The 24415-nt window shown below is 37.9% G+C and overlaps 1 protein-coding gene across 6 annotated transcripts in view; it reads right to left on the bottom strand.

Annotated features, from left to right (window-relative positions):
* Positions 1 to 24415, bottom strand: part of SBF2 (SET binding factor 2) — a 236072-nt gene that overhangs the window by 65088 nt on the left and 146569 nt on the right. For all 6 annotated transcript variants that reach the window (XM_038139505.1, XM_038139508.1, XM_038139510.1 and 3 more), the window contains exons 15-17: positions 23821 to 23930; positions 22139 to 22288; positions 628 to 696 (exon numbers count right to left, since the gene is read on the bottom strand). In XM_038139505.1, coding sequence (XP_037995433.1) covers positions 628 to 696; positions 22139 to 22288; positions 23821 to 23930 — 329 coding nt within the window. The remainder of the gene's footprint in view (positions 1 to 627; positions 697 to 22138; positions 22289 to 23820; positions 23931 to 24415) is intronic.

The raw sequence follows: 24415 nt of genomic DNA, 5'->3' as shown, positions 1-24415 counted from the left end.
ACGATTACTCACAAAATTTGCATTGTTTACATTTTTGTATTTACTATCACATTGTATTTTGCCACTATCAAACATTATGTACTTTCCCCCAAAAAAGAAACCAAAACAAGAAATTGAAAACAACTACACAGTTAAAACAACCCAGTCACAATATCCTCCAAAATGAACAACTACTCAGACTGAAAACTTCACTTGTACTTTTGGCCAAGTACTTTACTGGCCAACTGTACTACAGTGACCATTGTATTATATTGCTCAGTGCATGCTTAACCTGCCAAATTAAACACAGTAGTAATGCAATAAATAGTTTTCACATAGTAACATCAGAAATTATTATTTTCTATTATTTTACTGACTAAATATAATTCAATATAATTCTCTAACCCATCATATAGCTTGCATTTAGTTCTGGGGGGATGTCTCACAATTTTATTGACCCAACATCAGTAAGTGTCCTTCTGGAGCAATGTCCATATCAGTCTATTTGATGATTTCCATTGATATTAATAAATTTTAGAAATAATATTCCTGCCTGTCATGTATCTCCAGTCATCTCTTTCTCCATTTTAACAATGTATGTGATGTAAAAAAAAATACAAAATAGCAGTGGTTGCAATAGAAACTCACCCTATAGAAGGCAGTTGTCAGGGGCAGCAGTGCTGCAGCAATGCTGTATTCTTCTGAAGATGAACAATCCTGCAGGAAAAAACAAAGAAGATAATAAGCAAAACCATTTTGTGCACTGTAACTTCATTTCTGCCTTATGGAGTCCCTCTGGCATCCTCCTGACACACAATGGAATCTTTAATCATTCGACATCATGTAAAAATAACACTTCTTTATGAGTGTATATACATATGTATGTATGTATATATATATATATATACACACACACACACACACATATATATATACATGTACATCCATATCTCTCTTTCTATCTGTCAATCTATTTTCCCATGATTTCACCTCGACAGGTATTGCTGTGATTCTTCCCACTTTAGAAATTCATTAGCCAATTTCTCACTCACGTGTCTGAAATCCAAATTTACTGACACAGTTTATACATAATAAGGAAAGTTTGCCTCATTTAGGAAACAATAAAAAGGTAGCTTGCTTCCATTTGGGTCAAGAGCAAACCTGACTAAAATGGAAGTGATGTGATGACCAAAGAATGCCCTTTCAAAACGTCTATGTGAAGGAAGTGACATTTATGCAATATGAAATAATCACCTCCACAGCCTCTACAAAAGTTTGGCACAAGGTTAACTTTAAAAGAAGATGAAAACCCATTCTCTTCAAGTCTCTGAATGCCTCATTCAACAGTCAAGTGTGTCATTCATGTCTCTCTAGGCAGAGAAGGGTATGCCAAAGTAAATCAACTAGTAATTGTGCTGATGAAAGTCGTGATTTTATTACGGAAGTCTTTTTAAAAGAAAGCAGAATTGGAATGTAACCTGATAGTTAAAAAACAAACTACTTGAATTTTTAAGACCATTAAAAAAAAAGAACAAAAAATACCCAACAAGAGTTAAAAATGATACGTTTTTAAAAAATGATCAGGTGTTTTTTCAGCAGCTCTTTTGGTCACCACTAAAGAACACAATAATGCACTTAATTGTACTAGACAAGTGCATCACCATTTTGCCCCTGGATGACCAATGGACAACCAACATTTCCAGCTGAATAATTAATTTAAAAAATTTTAACATCATTCTTACAGTGGGCACTCTGCAACTCAAACCACTCCTATTAACTGTAAACAACTGACCAAATGCCAAAATTGAAATATCTCAAGTGTTCCTCTGCCAGACTTTACATTCATGCCTTCAATATATCAGAGTTTATCTAAAACAGAGCAACTAGCAAAAACCTGGCACCAGCCAATTGTGATAGCAGAAATATGAAATCTGCATCACAAAACCAACAATGTTCTGGATTATTAGGATGTTACTTGTATCCATCTCATTCTTTGTTCTTAAATGGCTGCAGAGTGACTGTGGATTGCAGGTTTAAAACAAGAGACAAAAAAAAAACTCATCACAAGACTATTTTGCTTCTCATAATTTTAAAGTCTATTTCAACCTTTGTGATTTCTCAATAACAAATCATCTTCTACTGCTTTAATCAAGCTCACCTAAATGCAATAGCAATGTCCATTACAGTTAAATGTAATGTCCATTACAGCTGGAAAACTGCTTACGCATAAATTCTGAAAAGGGACACAACAAGTTCACTTCAACAAGTTGTGAAGGTTTATTTCTGCAGAGTTACTGAGGGTTCCAATGTGTCTAACTCTGCACAAATGCATGAATGCTAACTGTGCATGGACAACACAAGTTTGGCAAGTGCTCACACTTCATAACACAATTCCAACTGGTAGAGGAAAACTAACAAAAAAGGACACCAAAAAACTCAATAAATGTTTCAATGATGCCTCTTGGTATTGCAATATGTATAAAGCAAACCCAAATTAGTTTGTAAGATTGCAGAGCATAAGGCTAAAGGACACAGCCTCAGCTGCTTTCAATTTTCCATTTCTGCATTATTCCCTATTGTTATCCACATCCTTAATCCCTATTTGGAAGTTAGCATACATATTTTTAGTTCAATATTTGATAAATATTCTTAGTATTTTTTCACTTAACAAGAACACTTCCCACTTAAAATTTGACTTTCCAATCTTTAGAAATGTGCAACAGCTTTCAAAGAAATACATACCTTATTTCTGCACATGATTATTTATAACCAGGTATAAAATAATCCATCCTCAATTTCAGGTTACCTACTTAATCCCTTAGCTCAAATTATTTGAAAGACTTCGGGCTTTTATCCAAAATATACATAAAAATATCTTTATAAAAACTGAGCAATGTATCTTCACCTAGAGAGCATTCAATACTCCAAGAGCTAACATATGTCTCAAAGATATATATCATCACCATATAAACAACACATTAGATTATTTTTCCATTCCTTCCTTCAAGTATGAAATTCTCCACATATTCCATGTCAGCAGTACATGGACTTGTAGTGTGGAAGTATTATCTCTCTATATTTTTTTTTCTTCTCCTGTATATGACAAGGAATACAAAATTATCTCAGTTAGGAATAAATTGCAACACTGTTGTTTTAAGATGAGTGGAACTAATTAATTGTTTACTTGCATTGTAGCTGCAAGACAGAACTCCATAGTTAAAAGAGATGTTGCACTGAAATCTCAGCTTCTCAATTTTACAGACAAACCAAAGTACTGGAAATGTCATATATGTGTTGTAGGCAATTAATTTAGACCCCTGAAACAATGCAACCCAGCTGCCTTATATATAATGTCTTTACCAATTGTGAAAAATACTCTTACTGCTGCTACAGAAGTAGACAAAAATCAAGTACCATAAAATAATCAAAGCTTTTCCACCTAATTTGCAAAAAATGAAGCTGAAACACATCTGGGGAACAAAAATTATTTTCAGCAAATTAATCACCAAAAAACCAACGTTCTTTGACAGTGAAATACAGACTTCCACCATGACATATGCAGAGTACTGCTTTGAATCCATGCCTAATTGAGTGAAAACCTGGCACATTGTTCTGGCCATACTGATCCTATATCCAGACAGTTGCTGAACTCTGTAGCAGATTGGAAGGGTTACAGGAATTCATGTACACTTAAAATAGCTTTGCTACACTGAATTGACAAGTGAATAATAAAAGGAGAATGTTTTTCCTTACATCACTTACTTTGACAAGGCACGTGAATTACTTTTTATACTTCAGTCAGTTTAAATATGCAGCAAAACTTTGGTGGCTCCATATTGCCATTAGATTGCAGAGCTGAGAGCCTGGAAGTTACAGATTTTGGCTGCTTGGCTGGACACATGGGGCTGATATGGGGGAGCACTGATGGCTTTTGGAATCTGGTGGGTGACTTAGGCTTCTGGTGCTGGAGGAGAGAGTCAACTCTGCTCCTCACTCTTGACTTCAGAACAGGTACTGCCTGGAATGCTTGCTTGGAAAACAAGGTAGTACATCATCAGGAGCTGTACACCATCATGAACTGTACATCATCAGGAATTGTACAACATCATGAACTGTACACCATCATGAACTGTACACCATCATGAACTGTACATCATCAGGAATTGTACACCATCATGAATTGTGCACCAACGGGAACTGTACATCATCAGGAACTGTACACCATCATGAACTGTACATCATCAGGAATTGTACATCATTAGGCATTGTACATCCTCACAAACTGTACACCATGACGAACTGTACACCATCATGAACTGTGCACCATCATGAACTGTGCACCATCATGAACTGTGCACCATCGCGAAGCTGAGATGCCCTCTGCAGTGTGGTCCTAGTGATGAACAGCTGGGAAAAGTCACCCCAGGAAAAGATCTTCCCTGATCTGCTCCTGGACATGCAGGCTCAAGAAGGCTGCTGAGCTCCCTCTGATATCCCACAAGAGCAAGCCCAAGCCAGTGGAGCACTGTGACAGAGCACAAAAATGACCTCTCTTCCTGCATTAAACAACAACTTACACTCAGGGATTTCTGCTTTCTCTTAGTCACATGATAAAAATCTAGAAGACATGTATGGAACATCTAGATAACATTTGAGGTGGAGTTTTCTTCTTAAATTCCTCTTGATAGTCTCTCTCATTAACTGCTACCTGATACAGTATCTTGCTGCATTAAAACCCATTCTGCTTTAGTCACTGAGCTTTTTAAACAGACCCCACATTTTTACAAATCTGCAGAAATACAAGTATGCCAAAAACTTGGGATCCAATTTTGCCTAACTTTCAGGAACACCACAAATACATGGAATTCCCCACAGGCCTGACTATCACATGAAATCACTGTAGCATGCAGTGAATGCATCCAAACTAAAAAGCTGAACATGGCAGCACTTGATCCATACCTTTTTGGCAGCAGAGGAGGATGCGTGCATGCTCTGTTAAAAATGCTGCTCAGCACTGCACTGTCCCTCTTGAGAATAACTGAATCAATTTTCAGGCATACAAAGAGCATTCATCACCCTGCAGTACTGAGCTCAAAATTAATCCAGAAAAAAAAAAAAAAGCCAGAAACTTTAGGGTCAGATATGTTTTTAAAGCACTAACCCAAGAACTGTTAAATCTGCACGTGTAACTATGTGCAGAACATCAGCTACAAATTACAGGTGAAAGATTAGTTACAAATTCAACAGATTACTTCACTGGTGCCAGGTTTTAATCCCAATTCTTACAGATGCATTATGTGGGCAGGGTTTTACTAAATCACAGAATTTTTATTATTGATGCAGTTTATATTTTGGAAATATGAACTGTCAATCCTAATGCACAAGCTACTACTTTTGTCTAAAGCAGTAAAAGAATTCAACAGTCCAGCTTGGAAAAATGTTTTGTTTGCTAAAAGGAATAGAGATTCATCAGGTAGAACTGCAGTGTTATTCATAACCATACCTTAATATTAATGTGGTTATTTTTCCTTTTTGCATAGATTTTACTCATTCATATACAAATACAGTATTAATGCAATTGAACTATTACAAATGAGTTTTCATCAAAGAAAGCCTGTTCTGTGTAAATTCATGTTACCATCAATGTCCTGTATATTCAATCTTTGCAGAATCAAAAATGCAAGTAAATAAACTGACAATTTAACAATATCTGTTTATAGATAATATAATCTTATGCTGTCTTGAAAAAACACAGTCCTACTTGGAATTTCAAAAATAACTTTAAAAAGTATTTAACTTACAAGTTTTAACTTCATAGATGAAGCTATAGTTAAAATTACAGAGTTTGTTGAAATAAATGCCAATATGACAATAATCACTTATATTACCTTTACTAGCATCACATAATGAACTTCACAAGAAAGTTTATTAAAAATCTTATTTTTAAGATTTATTAAATCTTATTATTAGAATCATAAGCAAAATTGCTTTTTTTCAGTGAAAATTCATGTACATTTACTTTCTTGCTAATATTCATATAGAGCTTTGTCTAGTGAAGTCACCATCAATGCCAGCTGCTGCTTTGCTTTACAGTGGGATCAAACTTTTCCCTTTTTTTTTGTTGACAAAGATGAAATCAGACCTTATTGAAGCAGCTACAATTTTATTAAGTGGAACTCTTCTGGGACCTGAGAAACAGGATGAAAAGTAGACACAGTGAGAAAGTCCATAAAGCTGACTACCTGCCTTATCTTTTGACAGAACTATAAGAACAAACTCAAAACTTGGGAGATACTGCCCTACAAAATTCTCATCATTTTTAAAACTTCTTGTCTTGATAAGACTATAAAGAGCTTTTCAAAAGTATTAATCAGCAAAAACCAACTCTTCCTTCATAAATTATGTGTTGCTCATTAACACAAGCTTTTTAATTTTATTTTTTGTTCTGCCTAAACACTGGTGCAGGGACTCACAGTTAAAACCAAGACAAGGACACTCTTATTGTCTATTCCAGGTTTAAGATTGATCAGATCTCTGGGCTTTTGATGAGCAGCTTCTCATACTGTGACCTGGGCTGACAGCAGTAATTGAACACAAAGTCCAGATCACAGACTTGACCTGTGCTCTGAGTTCTGCCACATTTAACAGTCTCTTCACCCTCTATGGCCATCACAGAGTGATGCCAGTGCAGAAGACAAAGGAACAGCACCCAGCCCAGGAGAATCCTCACTGATTTGTTTTGAATTTTTGGTCTTTCTGCCTGATCAGGAGCCTTTTCAATGACCACTTAATTAAGGAACCTATCCTGTCAGCAACAGGATGCAAGATATTGTAGAGCAGCCATTCCAGGCAGGAGATACAGTTTTATTTTAGAGGTATTTTACTTCCTGAGGAACTTCATGTTTGTCTTCACCTGGCCCTGAATCATCATAAATTTGCCTGCCCTTGAAGCACAGTGGTATAAGAAACAGGATTCAATCAAGGCAGCTCAGATGCAATTACACAAGCACATAGTGTTCAATGATTTTTAAGTTTCCTTTTGCTTTACTCCACACATTCACAAGCTAGCAAACGCAACAGATTTTCTCTGTGCAGCCCCATCCTACTCCTGATCTCACAGCAAGTGAAAACAAGAAACAACATTTCACTCAAAGAAGAGCTGTCAAGCCCCCCCAACCCCCACGCTTTCTCAATAAACACATTTCCGTCTAGGCTTGAGGTTAGTCATTTCCTCCTCCTCATTACAAATTACATCTAGGAGATCAGGAACCTCAATTTTTATGTGCATAAATTACACATTTGTCACTGTATTTTGCTGTACCCTAGAAGCCTAAAAACGTGTAACTTTTTTTGCAAGATACTGATAAAAACAAGAATGCCATCCCTCGCGTCTCAGCACATCTGAGTTTCTTTAACAGAAATGCCATGCATGTTTCTGAATACTGTCATGAGGCCCATGGCAATAAAGTTCAACATACTCAGGCTGTAATCTTCTCCCAAGGAAATGGTTGGGATGCCAAGATGCCTTTTGACTTTTATTTCACAGCAGGGCTTCATTCACAGTGACTCTGTCCAAACCTTAAACTACACCAGCTGTGATACAAGGTCCTGCACAGCAATTTGTAAAAAGTTTTGACAAACAACACTCAAATGATAGAATACATTGCAATTCATGATAAAAAAGTGATCAATATCCATTAGCTGCTCAGTTGGAGGGGGTGACTAATTGATAATATATCTAGGAACTGCAGTGTACTCCTGGAGCCTTGGTAGACCAAAACACTTCTGCAGTCACTGCAAAACATTAACATAGGATACTCTGTAAACTGCTGTACAGACAGCCTGTTTAATTGAGTTAGGGAACAACAGAGAAATGCTTAAGACATTAAAAGAACTATTAAAATAGATGCCATGTTACAGTATAGTCCAGCTGCATAATTACACATCAGTTCAGAAGTACACAGGACGCATCCTTACTCCCAGCAGCATCTCCTCTCCTAAATTCTAAAGCAAAAACTTTCAAAAATATATACTTTCATAAACTTTCAAATATGTACAAATACACTCACCCTGCTTAACTTAATTTTACTGTTCTTTTTGAAGTTTCATGTGATTTTCCAATTTCACATACTTTTAATAAAAATGCAGCACATCACCAGAGCACATTCTATACAATTTTTACAACTTAACAGGAATGAACTCCTAGAAAAATTAATCAGATTTATATGGGTATGTGAAGTGATTCACTGAAAAATCAGTTTTTCACTTTAGAAGAAAAACATTTGGATAGAAATGGAATTTTACATCCATCTTCTGTCATGTAATGAGCCGATGTTCAGTTCAGAGCAGCTACCAAAAGATTTTGGGTTTAGTTCACCATGGAGAAACTGAACAGTGTCTGATGAAATGTAACTTGGAAGTAGGGCTCACTGAAAATTTTCCACTGAATAGCACGTGATAGCAAAATAATTTTTTATTTATGCTAGGAACCCTCAATGACATCATCTTAGGAAAGAACACTTCTAATCCTCAAGGTTCTCCCCTTGGGAGATTCAGTCTCTTGCCAACTGATTTTCTGGGGAACAAGAAATAAAACCTTTGACAAGAATTCAAAGAAGGCAAGGTACAGGTTTGGGGGAGCTACAGGCTGGACAGCAGGGAGCAAATCCTCATAGAGAGCATTTCCAGACCCAGGAAGAACACAAAAGTGATTTAGAACACAAAAACCAACTGATCAAGAAAAACAGGATCATTTTCTTCAATGAAATACCGAGCTCTGTATCTGAGGAAAGAGCAGCCTGTCTTTTGCAGGGTCTTTTGGTACCCTTGGGGACAAGCTGGGAGAGAAAATCTGGAGGAAAGAGTGGAAAACTGACTGCACTGTCAGGCTCAAGGTTTAGCAGGCAGGTGGTTCTGAATCCTGTTTTCAGGGCCTGATACTGTGATGAATGTTTTCATTAACAACATGGGAAATGGCATGAAATGCACCCTCATCACATTTCTGACTGACATCAAATTTGGGAGAGTGGTAAATACGCTGGAGGGCAGGACTGCTGCTGAGTGGCATCACAGCCTCGTAGACACAGACTGAAAGAGCCTCCTGAGCTTCCCAAAGAGAAAGTTCTGTACAAGGGACAGGGTAACTCCATGTGGAAACATGAACTATGTAAGGACAGCACCAGGAGCCATGTGCTGTGCTATACATGTCAAACCAAGTCAAAAATCCTATAACATTAGCCTCACAAAAAGTTAAAGCAGGGGCAAAAGAACAAAACAATTAGAAACTTTATGGACCTGAAGAGACTATCAGGAGAGTGTACAACTGAAAGAATCCCAAAAAAAGCCTAAATAAATACATAAAGAGAAAAGAGAGTGCTCAACCAGCACAGGCAGAAATTACTAGCAAGAAAGCTGATGCCAATTTTATGTATCTATATCTATGTCCAATGCCTCCACAGGGTTCTGGCAGGTGAACCCAAAACCATGTTTGTCTGGCTGTAGCACTGCCCCTGGCAGAGGCATTTTCCACCAACTGCCCAAAATGGGGTCTCTTGAACACGTATTTGACATCTTACTGCAGGACAGCGTTGGGCTTTTTAAGCCAACCTTGATATTACTGAAAAGCTTTCCTCCACTTTTGGCAGGGGCACCAGATGGTCTGTGCACAGCTGCACCGAAGGACAACACGACCGACACCGACCAGCTGCTCCTGGAGAAGTTTTCTTGGATCGGCTTTGTTGGTGCAGTCCCATTTCTGGATCCATGAAACAAGTGTCAGCTGCTGGAAGAGGATATTTCTGGGATGACCTGCAGTGGCTGCAGAATTTCAAGGATGACAAGTGGCGGTTTGTGGGTTTTTCTGAGGAAATTGTGATGAAAAGGTTCTGAATCTCGTATCCAGCCAGCGAGGGCTTTTCCACGCTCAGGCACAGATGACGCACTGTGTTAGCTGTGCTGGTGAACTTGACAGAACCCAAAATCCCTCGCTGCCAACTCCACTGCCAGAGCTCTCTGCTCCTTAATAGGCTGGAATGTAAATCTTCAGTTATGTTTCAAAGAGTAGTGCAGTTGTAACAACATTAATGGAAGCTGTTGTAGAAGTCGCTTAATCCAAAAACCAACCTTGAAATAACAACCAGAATTAGGCACACTGCACATCATAAAAAGCCATGTTACTAGAGCAGTCATCAGAAATATCCCATTTTTCTGGAGAAAAAAAATTCCAGCAATAAAGTAATTTCAAGGATAAACAGTCCATAGAAAAGAATACTTGAAGCAAATTTGGGAAACTGAAAGACATATGCTGTGCATGATTAAGCAGCATGTTGTAGAGCAGTGTCCACCTTGATTAACACATCAAATCTGTGTGCTCAAGGAAGAATGTTGCTACAAAGCCTGAAAAGCCCAAGAGATTCTGAGATTTCAAGCCTGCTTGATTTAGTAAAGTGCTCCCTCCAAGACAGCATCTGTCAACGGAATATATATTCTAATACAAATATTTAAACTATGAAAAAGTAAAACATAGAAAATACAATATTTTCATTCAAGTTAATGTTAAGTATTTTAAACTTTCTGATTGTCCTTTTCAGTGCATTGACAGCAGTCACCTCTTTCTTACAGACACAGATTTTATTTGAAATCTTACATTTTTTGGTGGTTTAATGCACAGGAGATGTGGGAACTGTTTATTATGAAACATTTATTAAAAATTAATTTCTTGATAATTAACAAAATGTTTGCTTTTCTAAGAGTCCAAGTGAAAACAAGCATGAAGCATTTTTTGTAAGAGACAAAGACAATGGAAGAAACAATAAACCAAATTTGAACTGGCAATTGTAGAACCTCCCTCAGAATCCTTCAGTCTTAAAACTTGCTGAATTGACACTTTTCTCTGGGATTTTTAAATGGCTTCAGGAAATAAGAAGGCTAGAATTCCTTGGTTGGTAAGTCCACCAACTTTGGTTACAGAAGTGAAAAAGTAAACTCCCAAAACATACCAGCTGGTCATCTAGCTAAAGAGGCATGTTTGGATGTCCTTAAAAAAATTCCTCTTCTCTGTAAAAACTGTTTGGCAGGGCAAACACAATCAGAGGAAAGAAGACATCCTTGAGCTTGCTGTGTGGACCAAAGAAGCAGAAGTGTACTAGCACTGCCTTCCAGCAAAATTCTTTCTTTGGTACAAATTCTAGGAAATCTTGGTATGATCCCTTTCTGTTCCACAGCCTTCTAAACCACTGCTAGTAGCAACATCCAGCTAACTAGCCACAGGGAAAGCCTTCTTTGCCAGATTTTGGCTTGCCAGCTAATCCATTTTAAAACCCTGACAAATCTTCTCCTAGCCTATCTGATCTTCCTTCCAGAAGGTTTTGTTCCAAACACCTGTTTTGTTCTTATTTCATTGACATTTCAAGAAAAAATGCAGAAAGGGTAGTTCTGCCATGTAATCACAGTACATGGCAGGGAGAAGTTTAATAAAAGTTCTGTACCTTGGGGTACAATGAAATGCTGGTGAAGTTCTAAGTCCCAACTATAGTAATAGTGCTTGAAATTCTTTCCTCACAATTCATATTTAGAGTTTTCAGAAGGGTGAGCCAGATTACAATGGCTGGATAAAAAAAGAATGGGTAGTGAAAACAAAAACTGAGAAGTTCAAGCATTAGCAATGGCTTTGGCATCCTAAAACCAGCATGACTCCAATTCCAGAGAACACACAAGCAAATCACCAATTCTGAAGATCAACAGATAATTTCTGGACAGCGGGGCATTATTTCGTGCACATACTGAATGAAACACACTGTATCAGCAAACTATCAGCCAGGTACAATAAATGACTCAAATGATAAGTATTCCTTATCTGTGTCTCTTCCTAACAAGAAATATGAGCAGATATCCTGATGCATTTGACCATCTTCTCATTCCTTTTATTTTACCTGCAGTTCTAAGTAGCAAAGAAATCCTCAAGCTTTCAGGAAGTCCTTCACTATCACAGCTGACAAGAATCCCACAGTGCCCCTTACCTTCTCTTTCAGTACCACACTTGTGCTGATGGCCATTTTTTTGTCCAAGTTCCTTATGCTGCTAAAATTTTAGATCTTGTCATTTCCTGTTTTTTAAGGACATTTATGAGTGTAGCTTTTGGTAAAGTCCTGCGAGACATCTTGCCAGGTGCTGCTAGTCAACAACTTACTAAAAATTTCAAATACTCTTACTTACCACCCTTCTCCTTCTTCAAATCTTCTCTTATGCAGAGAAACTAAAAGAATGCATTTTCTAAATGAATGCACAGGGGGAGAGCTGGGTGCATCAGCAGGATGCTGCTGTGTCATCTGCTGGAGCCCATTTGTGCAATGAGATGTGACTGTGATGATGCAGCCAAAATTCTTCAACAATAACAGAGGTGCTACATACCTGATTTTGATGAATATCTTTAGAAAATACCTTATCCTTAAATTGGTTGATTAAATTAATTGATTAAATTTAATATGATTTGCTGGACTGATTTGAAATTAATCGGTTCCGTCGCCCACGGTTTTCATGCGCAGGCTGCATCTTGAATTTGGAAATTAGAATATTACAAACAGTATCATAATGCAGACCAGGAAAAATATGAAGTTTCTAAAGAAGAAGTGCTGCAAATCATGGCACCCTCATAATCCAAATTGATTTTAAGTGTATTATTATTATTATAGTTATTATTATTACTAATAATACAGTTATTATTATTATTATTATTATTATTATTACAGTTAGAGTAAGATCTAGAAAGATATTTCATTCCATATACCTGAAAGAGATAGAGAATATTACATACTAAGTGTATGGAATTTTCTTATGTATAACAAAGGATTTGTATTCTCCAAGTGATGTTTAACCCATTAACATTCCAAGATTTTACAAGGTGTTCAACTGACTAAAGGACTTAGTTTAATCAAAAGAAGTTGGTTTTGTCCACAAAAGTCAAATAATCTGTACAGAAAATCAAATCAATTTGTTTATTTACAAACATTGTGGGACTTTGGACTGTTAAACATGACTTCCAATTCCAATTCTTAGCTCCCAAGTGGAATTTTGGACTTCAGAGTTCAAGAATTAGGGGAGAGGTCGGGAAAGGGGGTTGTGGGGTTTGTTTGTTTGTTTTATCTATAGACATTAGGTGAAGTAATTTTTAAATACTTTGCTGGATCACTAGATACCAAAGCCTGCCCCCGTGACTGAGTACAGGGAGGGAATTACTAAAAATAATCCTCATTAAAACATGTTTACATGGCATTTTCCATGAATCCTAAAAGCCAATTAATTCAAGTCATAATTCTGGGCTGTAATATTGAAAAAGAATGTGAACAGCTGCAAGAATTTTTTACAACATATGCAGATTGTCTAATGCTCTTTTGTTTGCACCTTTATTTTGTGCTCCTGTTCTAGAATGGCACACACTTGCAGTGTAACAGCAGAGGTAGGTCTTTTACTGTAAAGAAATTGATCCTTGTGCTTTTTTCCTTAGAAATCATTCTAAAATGTCACACAAGTTCACTACTGTTTGTTTGTCATATTAATGCATTTGTCAAAGTTTACACAAAATACTGACAAAGCCCAGAACTGGCTTGTGTTTTATGGTATTTATCTCAGCACCACACTTCAGTTTTTGAATGCAAGCTGCTGAGATCTCAATTGTTTAAAGCAAAGGTTATGCAAACATGACAGCAGCCAAATGATTAGAAGGCTTTGGATAGTCCATCTTCTGTCTGCTTCAGAAATGACCACATGTGAAAAATAATGAGGCTCTTCCAGCCACCCATTAGGAATTTTTATGCAAATTTCTGTAAAATCAAACACTTAAAAACAGAAGCTTCATAAAATTCCCTGTAGAAACACAAAGCAGTTGTCCATGTGGCGTGTTTCTCCTGGTGACCAAGGCAGCCCACCTTGCAGAAATGTCTCACTGCAGCTTCTCTACCTGGGCTTACCAGGTACTTGAAGGGTGAAGTGCAGGGGAAGAAAGAGCAGACACCACAGGAATTCCTTTTCCTAAAAACAGACTGTGCACATGTGGTACAGTCACTGCATGGGTACAGCAAATCAATACCATGCAAAATTCTGTCACTTGTTGTACACACTGAATGGCCCTCAGAGCAGATGAAGTGCATGAACACATAATTAACAGAGCTTTATACACATTTCTACAGGGAATGATGGACCTGTACTGAAATACACTCTATAAACATACCTAACATCCCAGATAAAACCAAAATTCCATGTGTTACTTCCTTATTTTTAGAGATATAAAACCTGTAAAAACAGAACTCACTGATTTCACATAGCTTGTTTCACATAGCAAATTGCCTATTCTTTCCAACATGAAAGACTTTTTGTTTCAGTTTGTTTTTTACCGCCTTTCATCAGTTCACCTCTTTCCCAGCCAGGCTGGAGAGCAACTGCACAGCAGCACAACCCAACTCCCAACCCAGACTTGTTTTATTTACAGCAGCGAGCAGCGTACAAACACACGTCTGCTTTTCATCACGACGACCAAAAATATTCAGAACATGGAGTTATTAGGAACACTTGGCAACCACAAGGCCACAATTAACAGTAATGATCCCTTCAGAGCAGTCAGAGCTTCCCGTACCAACACTCCAAGGAGCTCCATGCTTTCAGTGAGGTACCTGTGTGTCAGCAAGCACAGGGGAGCACATCCTGCAGCAGCAGCAAATGGGAGAGGGTTGAACACAAGGCCAGCAACAAGGAGACATCCATGAAGAGTAAAGCCTGAGTAAAGCCTGCTCCAGCTGCCCAGAGACCCATCTGGGATGGATGGGTTTGTAGCACCCTACCTCACCTTGTACAGGGAAATTCCCCTGTGAGCACCAAAGCTGCAACCAGCCAGAGCAGCAATTCGTGTGCCACTGCTCATGTACAGTTCTGCTTGCTCTTGTATTCAACCCAACACCCTGCTATCATTTGATATTTTCATATAATATTAAGCAAAGACCCTTAACACAAGGCTGGCCCTGCTCTGGCATGCCTGTGCACACGTGTGTACACATGATGTGCACACATGGAGGGCAGGAGGAAGTGTTGTGAGCACCACGTGTTGCGGGCAGAAACCAGGAGGGAAGGGAGGAAGGGAGGTTGAAGGCAGATGCAGGAAAGGAACAGCACGCAATGGGACTCTCATTTCTGCTAATCCCTCTCTTTTCCTTCCCTTGAGTAACAGTCTTGTGCAATAGTTACGCAGGGCAGGTCCACGCAGAAGTCAAGATTAACAGAAGCGGGGGCTCGGAAGTCTGCAGGAAAACAGCAATTTAGGAATTTCCCTGCCACACACGAGCTCATTCCTGAACAGCACTGCTGGCACAGCCCCAGTGGGAAAAGCAGCCATGGTTTTCTGCTGCCTGGTCATCAAAAACCCATCCTTGCTAAAACCACAGAGGCAGAGCTGGAGACAACCCCCCGGGGTATGGGCACACATGCAGAATCAGCCCGCTGGGGACACCACTGCACACACTAAGGTCCCCAAGGATGCCACAAGGAATTACCTGGACACTGTCACTACACAGGGAAAGTCCTGGCCCAAGGAATGGTTGCTGCCATGCCAAAGGGGTCACCTCCTTGGCACCTGCAGGGTAGGGAACGCTGACTGGCCCTCCAGGAGGGGTAGGGAAGCTGGCAGTGCCGTGACAGCAGCACGCACACACACACACACACACACACACACACACTCTCCATGATCCAGACACAGGCAGCCCTGCAAAGAAAGCAACTCTGCTTTCTGGGTTTGACAAAGAGACACTCTTGACTGCAACCTCCCAGGACTCTGCAGCCATCCTAGGATGAGTATAACAAAATGTTCCTCAGAGCAAAGAAAGGAAAAATGAAAACTGATCAACAATACAATTTTTTTTTTCTAGAGAAATGATGTGAACACTATCAGTTCGATGTCAGTGCAATGATATTCTGGTACTGTGCAATCTCTTAGGAAAAAGACATTATCAGAAAGATTCAGGAATAGCAACTTCTTTTACTAAGTCCAGAATTTTATAGGTGGACCCCTAAAAAGTCAGCAGGATGATAATGCTGTTATTTCTACTTTTTGGAAATCACGTATCAGAGAAATCAGATGATGTGACCAAAAAAACCCTACCAAAATCATGTTCAGCACAATACAGAATTAAATCTGGAAGCTTGAAGCCCAAGCCTTAAACACTGGAATCTCCTTTTTTTCCCCACTTAAATAATACCATTACTACATCTAACATGATGAGAAAGTTCAAACTGGTAATAACTGATGAATTAATTATTTTAATTAGAATTAAATGTCGACCAGTTAAACTCTCATGATTTCTCTTCATGTCTGACCTCCTATGCTTTAAAATGCCTTTAAATATTTTTAAATAGAGCTGTTTTTCGAACATGAATTCTGAGATTCTGCTCCCAGGAATGCAACTCAAACTGAGTAACAAAAGACAGGTCACGAAATAAAAATCCAAAAGGAGAGAAATCTACTGTAACCCTCCAAGATAAAGATGTTTAGCAACATAGTTTTCAACATAAAATATGAGAAATGCTATCTCATGTAACCTTCATATTGCCAAGAATTTGAATCATATGACACACACACCGAGCTGATTTTCTCTCAGGAATAATAAAATCTTTCTTGTTATTGGACAGTATTTGCAAACCTCTGAATTCTGAGAACTGACTGATAGGTTTTTAAACTTTATCTGGTGGCAAAATACAATACATAAGTCACTTGCCTTGGAAAAGTAAATTTAATATTATTTATAGAATGCCACTGCTTTTAATTTTGCTCATCAAAGCTTCTTTCACTTCAGACTGCACAGTAAGTGTGACAGAGAGGCCCTTATTACACTTTGGTGATAGAAAAGAATCACAAGTGAAGTTCTAGAGAAAAAAAAATCAGTATTATCTTCCATCTGCTTCTGGCCAAGGTTGGAGAACAGAGGATGGCCCAGATGTGCCTTTGTTGTAACCTAATACAGGTTACATTTTTATTTTTGTCCTGGTTGCTACTAAGTTGTGTTTCATACTGTACACTACAAGTATGCTTCTAGAATATTCAGTATAATCTATTTGAAAGATAAACACCTGGTTGTTGCCACTATGGGAAGCCACAGTGATTGACCAGAAACTACCTAAAGCACTAAAACAATGACTGATTGACTATTAAAGATATTCTCTCAGTTACAGTGGTACAACACGTGTCCACTGACACAGATGTGACACTGGAGCAGGTCCTAAACCAGCCCTGGTGACTGTGGAGCTGTCAGATTAAATCACATCACAGAAGACCTCACTCCTTCCCTGCAGCTTAAGACCAGAATTATGAGTATTTACATATTTATCAGTTTTTATGCACAATTTTTCCACTTGAACCGCATTTAGATTAAGAATCCAGATGTCTGGGGCAGATGTGCTTTCCAATTTGACTCACATTTGCCAAACAAAAGCATTAATATGCAGTTAGGCAATATTACTGACCAACATCTTAGAGAGGTGCTGTACTGCAGCATCCTGCAGCTCTTCCTTTAAAAGCAAAAGCTTTATCTGTTCCAACCACCCAACAAAGGTGTCTCACGATCTTGCATTATCTGAAGACAATCTTTCCCCAGAAATAAATTTTCTTAAGAAGACTTACTGTTACTATTAAATATTTTATGCAAATAGCTTTGAATGTCTTTTTAATATCAGAATCATTTCAGGTTATCAAATACCATTCCCCACAGTGTATTCAGGCCTCTTCTTGCTTTTACCACCATTTAATTTATCAAATTAAGTGCAACTACATTTCAAAATACAGTGTTCACTTGCTGCTGCCAGAGGAAAGTTAGAGAGAAATGAAATTCTGGACAAGTTATGACTGCAATAAATGAATGGGGAAGTATGCAAACTGATCCTTGAGATGGTTTCTGCCACAAATTCTGAACAAGTATTTAAAGTACAAGTTTTTGTTGGAAACATAATTACATAGAAGTGTTTCCGTGCTTAAAAAAAGGGCTTTTTAGTTGCAAAAAAAAGCTAACCATATTTTCTGAGATTTTCAAATATTATTATAGAAAATTAAAACAGAAATAAAAATGTTTGAAATAGCAATTTATGTGGAACTGCAAATTTTTCTGAGGTAACCACAGCAGAGGAAAACAAGCATGACTGAAATAGTGTTTAGAGCTATAATTTCACATTTTTATCTGCAGTAGTATCTGTTTGAATAAACTGACTTGTCAATCAATATTAAGCTTTCACAACACTGCGGGTGTTTTTTAACAGCTGTTTAGTCATATAAGATATGAAACAGAACACAATGCTCCTGCTCCTCTATCAAAGTTAATAATCACTCTGATGAGACAGGCTGATTTAAATGTTTGCCACAGTACATGATTTGTCAGGGGAAAAAGTCTTACTCAGGGCATGGCAACAAAGTTTTCAGCAAGTGACAACTCCTAGCAGAGATAAAATAAACTAACTGAGGATTTAACTGCCCTCATCAGAAGGTATCTGTTTTGATCCATGACCATTCCAATCTCCATGTAATTTTGATCTTCCTACTACTAAAATCTACCAGAAATACTTCTCTCATTTCTACTTCAGCAGCAGTAATTGCCAATACTTCTCAGACACAGAAGAGCATGTTTTTAACACTCGAGTACTAACTTGCTGTATCATACCTCACTTTAACTTTATTTGAAAGGCCTCCTACAGTCTACCACAGGTGCTTAAGAAGGCAGATTAACATGAAACTCTAAAGTAGTATTCCACAAATCATAAGCCAATGAAAATCTGCAGGTTCTACCTGTTATCAGCTGAAAGAACAACAGTTTAAAACAATGCCCCTCTTGGACTGAGAGAACTCAAGCTGACAACCACCAGAGATGTGGCAAATCCAAGTTTTTCCATCTCTAGAGAAATTTGTAAAATACCACCCTCACTTCTTCCCAGCTGCAAAATGGCCAGATCAGATCCTTGGGGAAATACAGCCTATGGAGTTGTTAACTAAAATCAAAGAGCTATTCACTTGAAGCAATAGTAGGAGTCATTTATTCCAGTTCCTTAATCTCTTCTCAAGCTCTGTGGTAGCAGACAGACATGAGATCAGGAATAACATACATGGTGGGATTATCACAAGCATTCTGTTAACACACTGCTCTTCCTGCACAAAATCATTATACAGAAGCTCTGACCATTATTTTTGTAGACTCCAGTGAAAAACAGAAAATAGATTCTACTAAATGAAAAACCTGACACTAGACAATCAGAAAAATCTTGACTAGCAATGGAGGGCTCTGCATTAGACTTGCAGAGTGCAATTTTCCTGATTTTGTAACACCTGGCACTTCACAGCAAGACAAAGAATTCAGTCCAAAAGACTTCCCAGAAATTGCCAACCTGCATCTCTTGAAATTGTTCACTTTTTGTGTCTTTTAACAGACATTGCTTAAATGACTTGGTCCTATGACCTGCAGCTAACAGAATTCATGAGTCTGCAGCAAAACGTTGACTTGCTGAGTTTGCAACAATTCCCCTTATCATCAGCAGAGGTTTGGTGGCTGGAGAGCATCAGATTTCCCACCTGGGTGAGCAGGTGAGACTGGAGTGTCCCTGGGCAAGCCATGGGACTGGAGCTGGCTGCACACTCACCCCACTCACCCGGTGTGTCCAGCAGGGAGCCAGGGCTCTGTCAGGGCCCTTCCCCTCTCCACGCTCCAGCCTCAGCAGGATTTCAGTTTGCATCTTGCAGAAGCCAATGGGAATGAGCAATATCGTTAACAGAGAATTCTGGTGGTAAGACTGAGGCAGTTCCTACAATTCCAGTAGTTCAGTGAGATCTGAAAGCCCTGCTGCAACCTAACTCTGCCCCAAAAGCCCATCAATAATTGATGTGGCATTTCCCTAAAGCTTCACTACATCTCCAGTTAGGAACACATTTCTTAAATTGGATTTTTGTGTCTTTTAACAGACACTACTTATATTACTTGGTCTTATGACCTGCAGCTAACAGAATTCATGTGTCTACAGCTAACTGCTGGCTTGCTGCATCCCACTGCAGCAAGGGCAAACTCATTTAAGTTCTTGGTAATGTGCTTTTTTCTTGAATTGATACAGGGAAGCTCCAAAATGTCACAATTTACACATTGTTTCAAATAACACACATAAGCAAAGTGAACAAACAAATTATAAATCATGTTTTAATCTTAATAAATAACTTCGTATGTCATAAAAGTAGATATTAAAAATACTTGCTTCCAACTCACTGCCCAGTGTCAGGAGTTCAGATGTTTTCATGTTAGCCATATTTGCTTCTGAGAAATGAAAACTTTCATTTCATGTTTTCAAAGATATGAAAAAAACATTTGGGGGGAGGCATAAAAACTGTGCCTCCTTATTTGATCTCTTTCCCCTGCATGATTTGAGTTATATTTGCTAGTTTTATTCAAGAAAAAATAAGCCTGATTTTTATTGAAGAAAACCAGCCTATTTTAATTTCAGTAATTCTTCAGGCACATTCATTTCCTTGAACTTGAGCTCCTTCTTGGGCCTTCAAATCACCAGGATGGGAAAAAAAGCTTTTCTTCCAGAGCAAAATTGGCTTCAATTATTTTATTAAAAGGTGACGTCACTATTTCTTTCCTCAGAAAAGCAAATTTCATTTTATTTTGCTATCATTTTTCTAAGATACAGAAAAAAGGGGGTTTGTATTTTGTTCCTACTGCCTAAAAACATCTGGATGTTTTTTTAACCAAGGAATGATTAAAAAAATAGAAGCAAAACCTGTGACACATCTAGACAATCTTGCTTTCTGGTTTGAAAGAAAATGACTAACTCTGGAATCCACAGCAGGTGCAATATTCCATTAGTCACGATTTTGGACAGAGAAATAGAGTTTCACAGATAAATTCAATTTTTCTTCCAGCTCTAAGGCTAAATTTAAGGCTTGGAAAAGGTGAAGAATTGTGCCAAAAAGCAGATTCTACGTGCTGTGTAATTTTAGCTGGTCAACTTCAGTTTTCATCTGCTGACTGCAGTAGTTTTGCTTTTAAGACCACTGCTCAGACAAAGATGAACTTCTTTCACAACAGTAGAAAAATACCTTACTGTGAACAAACAAGAAATGCAACAGACAACAAAACTTGCATTTGATGGTGACCTAAGGTAGCATTTACTCAGTCAATGTTAATTTATTTCTACACTTCAGTGAAAGTGGCATTTAGCACTCACCTTTTCAAAAATGTTGGTCGAGCTTTTATAAATTGTTGCAGAATAATTCAGTGGGTTTTAGATTAGAGGAGAGTGGGATTAAAATACTAAGGCTTCCATCAAGTCCCTAATTTGATACAATAACTTAGGCAGGGTCAACAAAAGAAAAATTATAACCAAATGTGATCACATTACAAATTAATAAAAATACCACTACATTCTCAGACAAGAGACATGTAAGAAAACATGTAAGTCTATAAAATATTTCAGATGATGAATTGAGAACAAGTGAAGGTAAAACAGACCAAATATTGAAATGAAAGTCAAAAGAAGTCACCCACATGTTTTGCTTTCATAGGTAGCTGCCACCATATGTTGATGCTTACTCAGCACATAATAATTTTTCAGTAGAATTAACTTTGGAGAGGAACTGCAAACCCTTACAGTGAGTTTCTGACAAACTGTGACAAGCAGAACTGCCACCATGAGCCACAGAAGCAGAAAGTATGCTTTCTTAAACTCTGTTTAAACAAGGAAGACAAACTTCTGGGATTTTTAAGCGAGCAGTGATTGATATACATTTTAGGAACTCTGGATTGAAACTGACCTGGAGAAGCCAAGACCCACTCATTTAAAAAAAAAGCACTTCAAGCCATTAAGTTAAATTATTTCAGTACCTACCAAAACGAAATGGTATCTAAATTATTAATAATGGGAACAGTTTTCTTTCTGCTTGTTATATCAGGCAGATCTGTACAGTCCTGAGTGTTTTATTCTTTCAACAACCAAATATCTTCAATCCACCATCAAGTAGTATCTGCTGCATCACCACAGGACACGGTCGAGTACTTTAATTATTTTGCTTCTCCACAACCCTCTAAGCAACTTTGCTTATCCTAATCCTAAAGAAGAGAAAAACAATCAAGGCCAAAGCCTTGCCATACTGTACCTGCAAAGCACAGTTCATCATTCTGACAATGTAGTCAAACTGCTGGTGGTCCAGGATGGCTCGGTTGTCCTTGACGTGCTGGCCCAGCTCCTGCGTCAGGCAGTGCCGAGCTGCCTTGCCCTTCAGGGCTCTCAGAGCTGCAGGCAGGGTCTGCAGAGAACAACACCTCACTTTGTGGAAATGAAATTCAATGGCACTACTCATACTGGATAGCATTCATTTTTTTATTAAGAAACTGCAGGTGACAGTAAAAAACAACTCTGGAAATTATCCATTAGCTTGACTATCAAACTCTCACATAATGGGTGATCTAGCCTGAGCTACCAAGTACTAAATTTTTCCTGGTTGTTTTTTTTGTTTGTTTGTTTGTTTTTTCCAAATGCATTAAACAGCATTTCTCACCTACATCTGTAAATAGAAATCCTTTAATGTGGACAGGCTGGATGTGAAATCAGAAATGGATTATTGTGGATGAAAGCAAGTGCTTTCTTCTGCACAGGCAGGCCAAGACTGGAGTTTTCCTATCAAGGCTGAGCAGCACATTTTGGGATAAGCAATGAATGACAAATGGGTTTAGAAGCGGCATAGCTCTCATAGCAGTGAGGCCACTAGACTGTCATGCAGTTTATCCTAAACCAGGGCCACCAGAATATTTATATCAAAGTCTTAAAGATGCAGCAAATGCTGCAACAGTGATTATCAGCTGTGCCCCTTTAGGCTGGAGGTAACAGGTAAGTAAAAAAAAAAGGCAGCCTATTTGCTAAGGAAAAATTTACCACATAGAGGAACAAAAAACCCACTGAATTTGCCCAAGTGCCTGGAAGTTGGATGAGGCTAAAAACTACTGTGCTCTACTTGGATGAAAACTCTTTTAAAGAGTTACACACTTGATTAGGACTTTGCCCATGTGCATTTTGACACCATAACTCATAAATAAAGCAAAGCTCATTTTCTATCTTGACCTGCACAGCGTCAGAGATATACAGGTGATACTTCCCTGAGAAATCAAAAAATTTCTTAAAATAATTCTACAGTCATTTTCATGTGTAGAATTAGATTTGACTGTAAGTTTGAGTGACTGTTCTACAATCAATAACAGAAAACTCTATGGACAGAATCGACAAAACCTGGCAACTTCTTAATGAAGAGAAAATAAGAATGTCAAGGATAACAACTCACTAGCACATTCCAGTGAAGGCAGACATGCCAAATATCTATATTCATCTCTGAGTTCTATGAAATTACTGGTTTTTAAAACCTGCAAAATTAACTGAACAGAAAATTTCCAAAGAGCATTGGCTGCTAAACACCAAAACAGATATGTATGCCTTTTGTTTGCATTCATTCTAATTAATGCTGCTAGACCAATATACACCCACCTCTTTAAAAAAGAAAGTTATGTGGACAATGCTACTTATAACAGTAATAAATTTTGCAAAAAAGGTTTACAACTCACCCACATAGGATTAGAAACAGGTTTTCAAATCCATTAGCCTCATATTACACACAATATTGTACTCAGATGATGATTTTTATTGCTTAGTTCATTCATTTAAATGGCCAAAATAATCCTTAGCATTTGTAACAAGACTTCAGAATGTGCTTTGTGATTAGGCCAGTCTCCATTTGCTCACTAACAGAACAGAGTGTAATTTGGCAGAATTAAAATTTCATTTTATTACCTTTTCAGTCTCCAGAAATTTGTTTTCAAAAATGAATGCGATGCAGTTTCTAACAACTTCCAGCCTCTGAGCACTGTTGAAAACTGTGCTTCCTTTTTCCATTATGGAAACTAACAAAGAAAAAGAAGAATATACATCTGTGAAATGTCTGCAAGAACCACAAGGAATACCACAAATTTCTTTAAAAAAACAATTACTGCGTCCTCCCTTTTATTCTGTTAAGCAAATACCATTTGTAGGCAGATGGGAACACAAGATCCCAAATCTCTGGTTTTCCTATTCCATCTAAAAAGGGGAGTGATCTGAATTTCAACTGGATTAGTTGATTCTCTTAACTGTTTGTTCTCACTGTCTCATACAGGCACAAAGAGATTATAACCTCTAACATACTGATGAAATACATAAATAAACACAAATTAATAATAAATGTGTGTGCTCTGCAGTGAGTTACATAGCCTTGCCTGTTTTGGAGCAGTAGATAACTATTTTTAGATGGCCATGACACGAATTCTGCAACATGGAATAAAACCTGACAAACCTGTTCTCTTACCTTGATTCCAAACTGTTGAGATCTTATTTTCTAATGCACTGTTTT

This window comes from Motacilla alba, chromosome 5, assembly GCF_015832195.1.
Source record: "Motacilla alba alba isolate MOTALB_02 chromosome 5, Motacilla_alba_V1.0_pri, whole genome shotgun sequence".
Lineage (NCBI taxonomy): Eukaryota > Metazoa > Chordata > Aves > Passeriformes > Motacillidae > Motacilla > Motacilla alba.
Note: the sequence above shows the minus strand (reverse complement) of the source record. Positions and strands in the feature narration are given on the sequence as shown.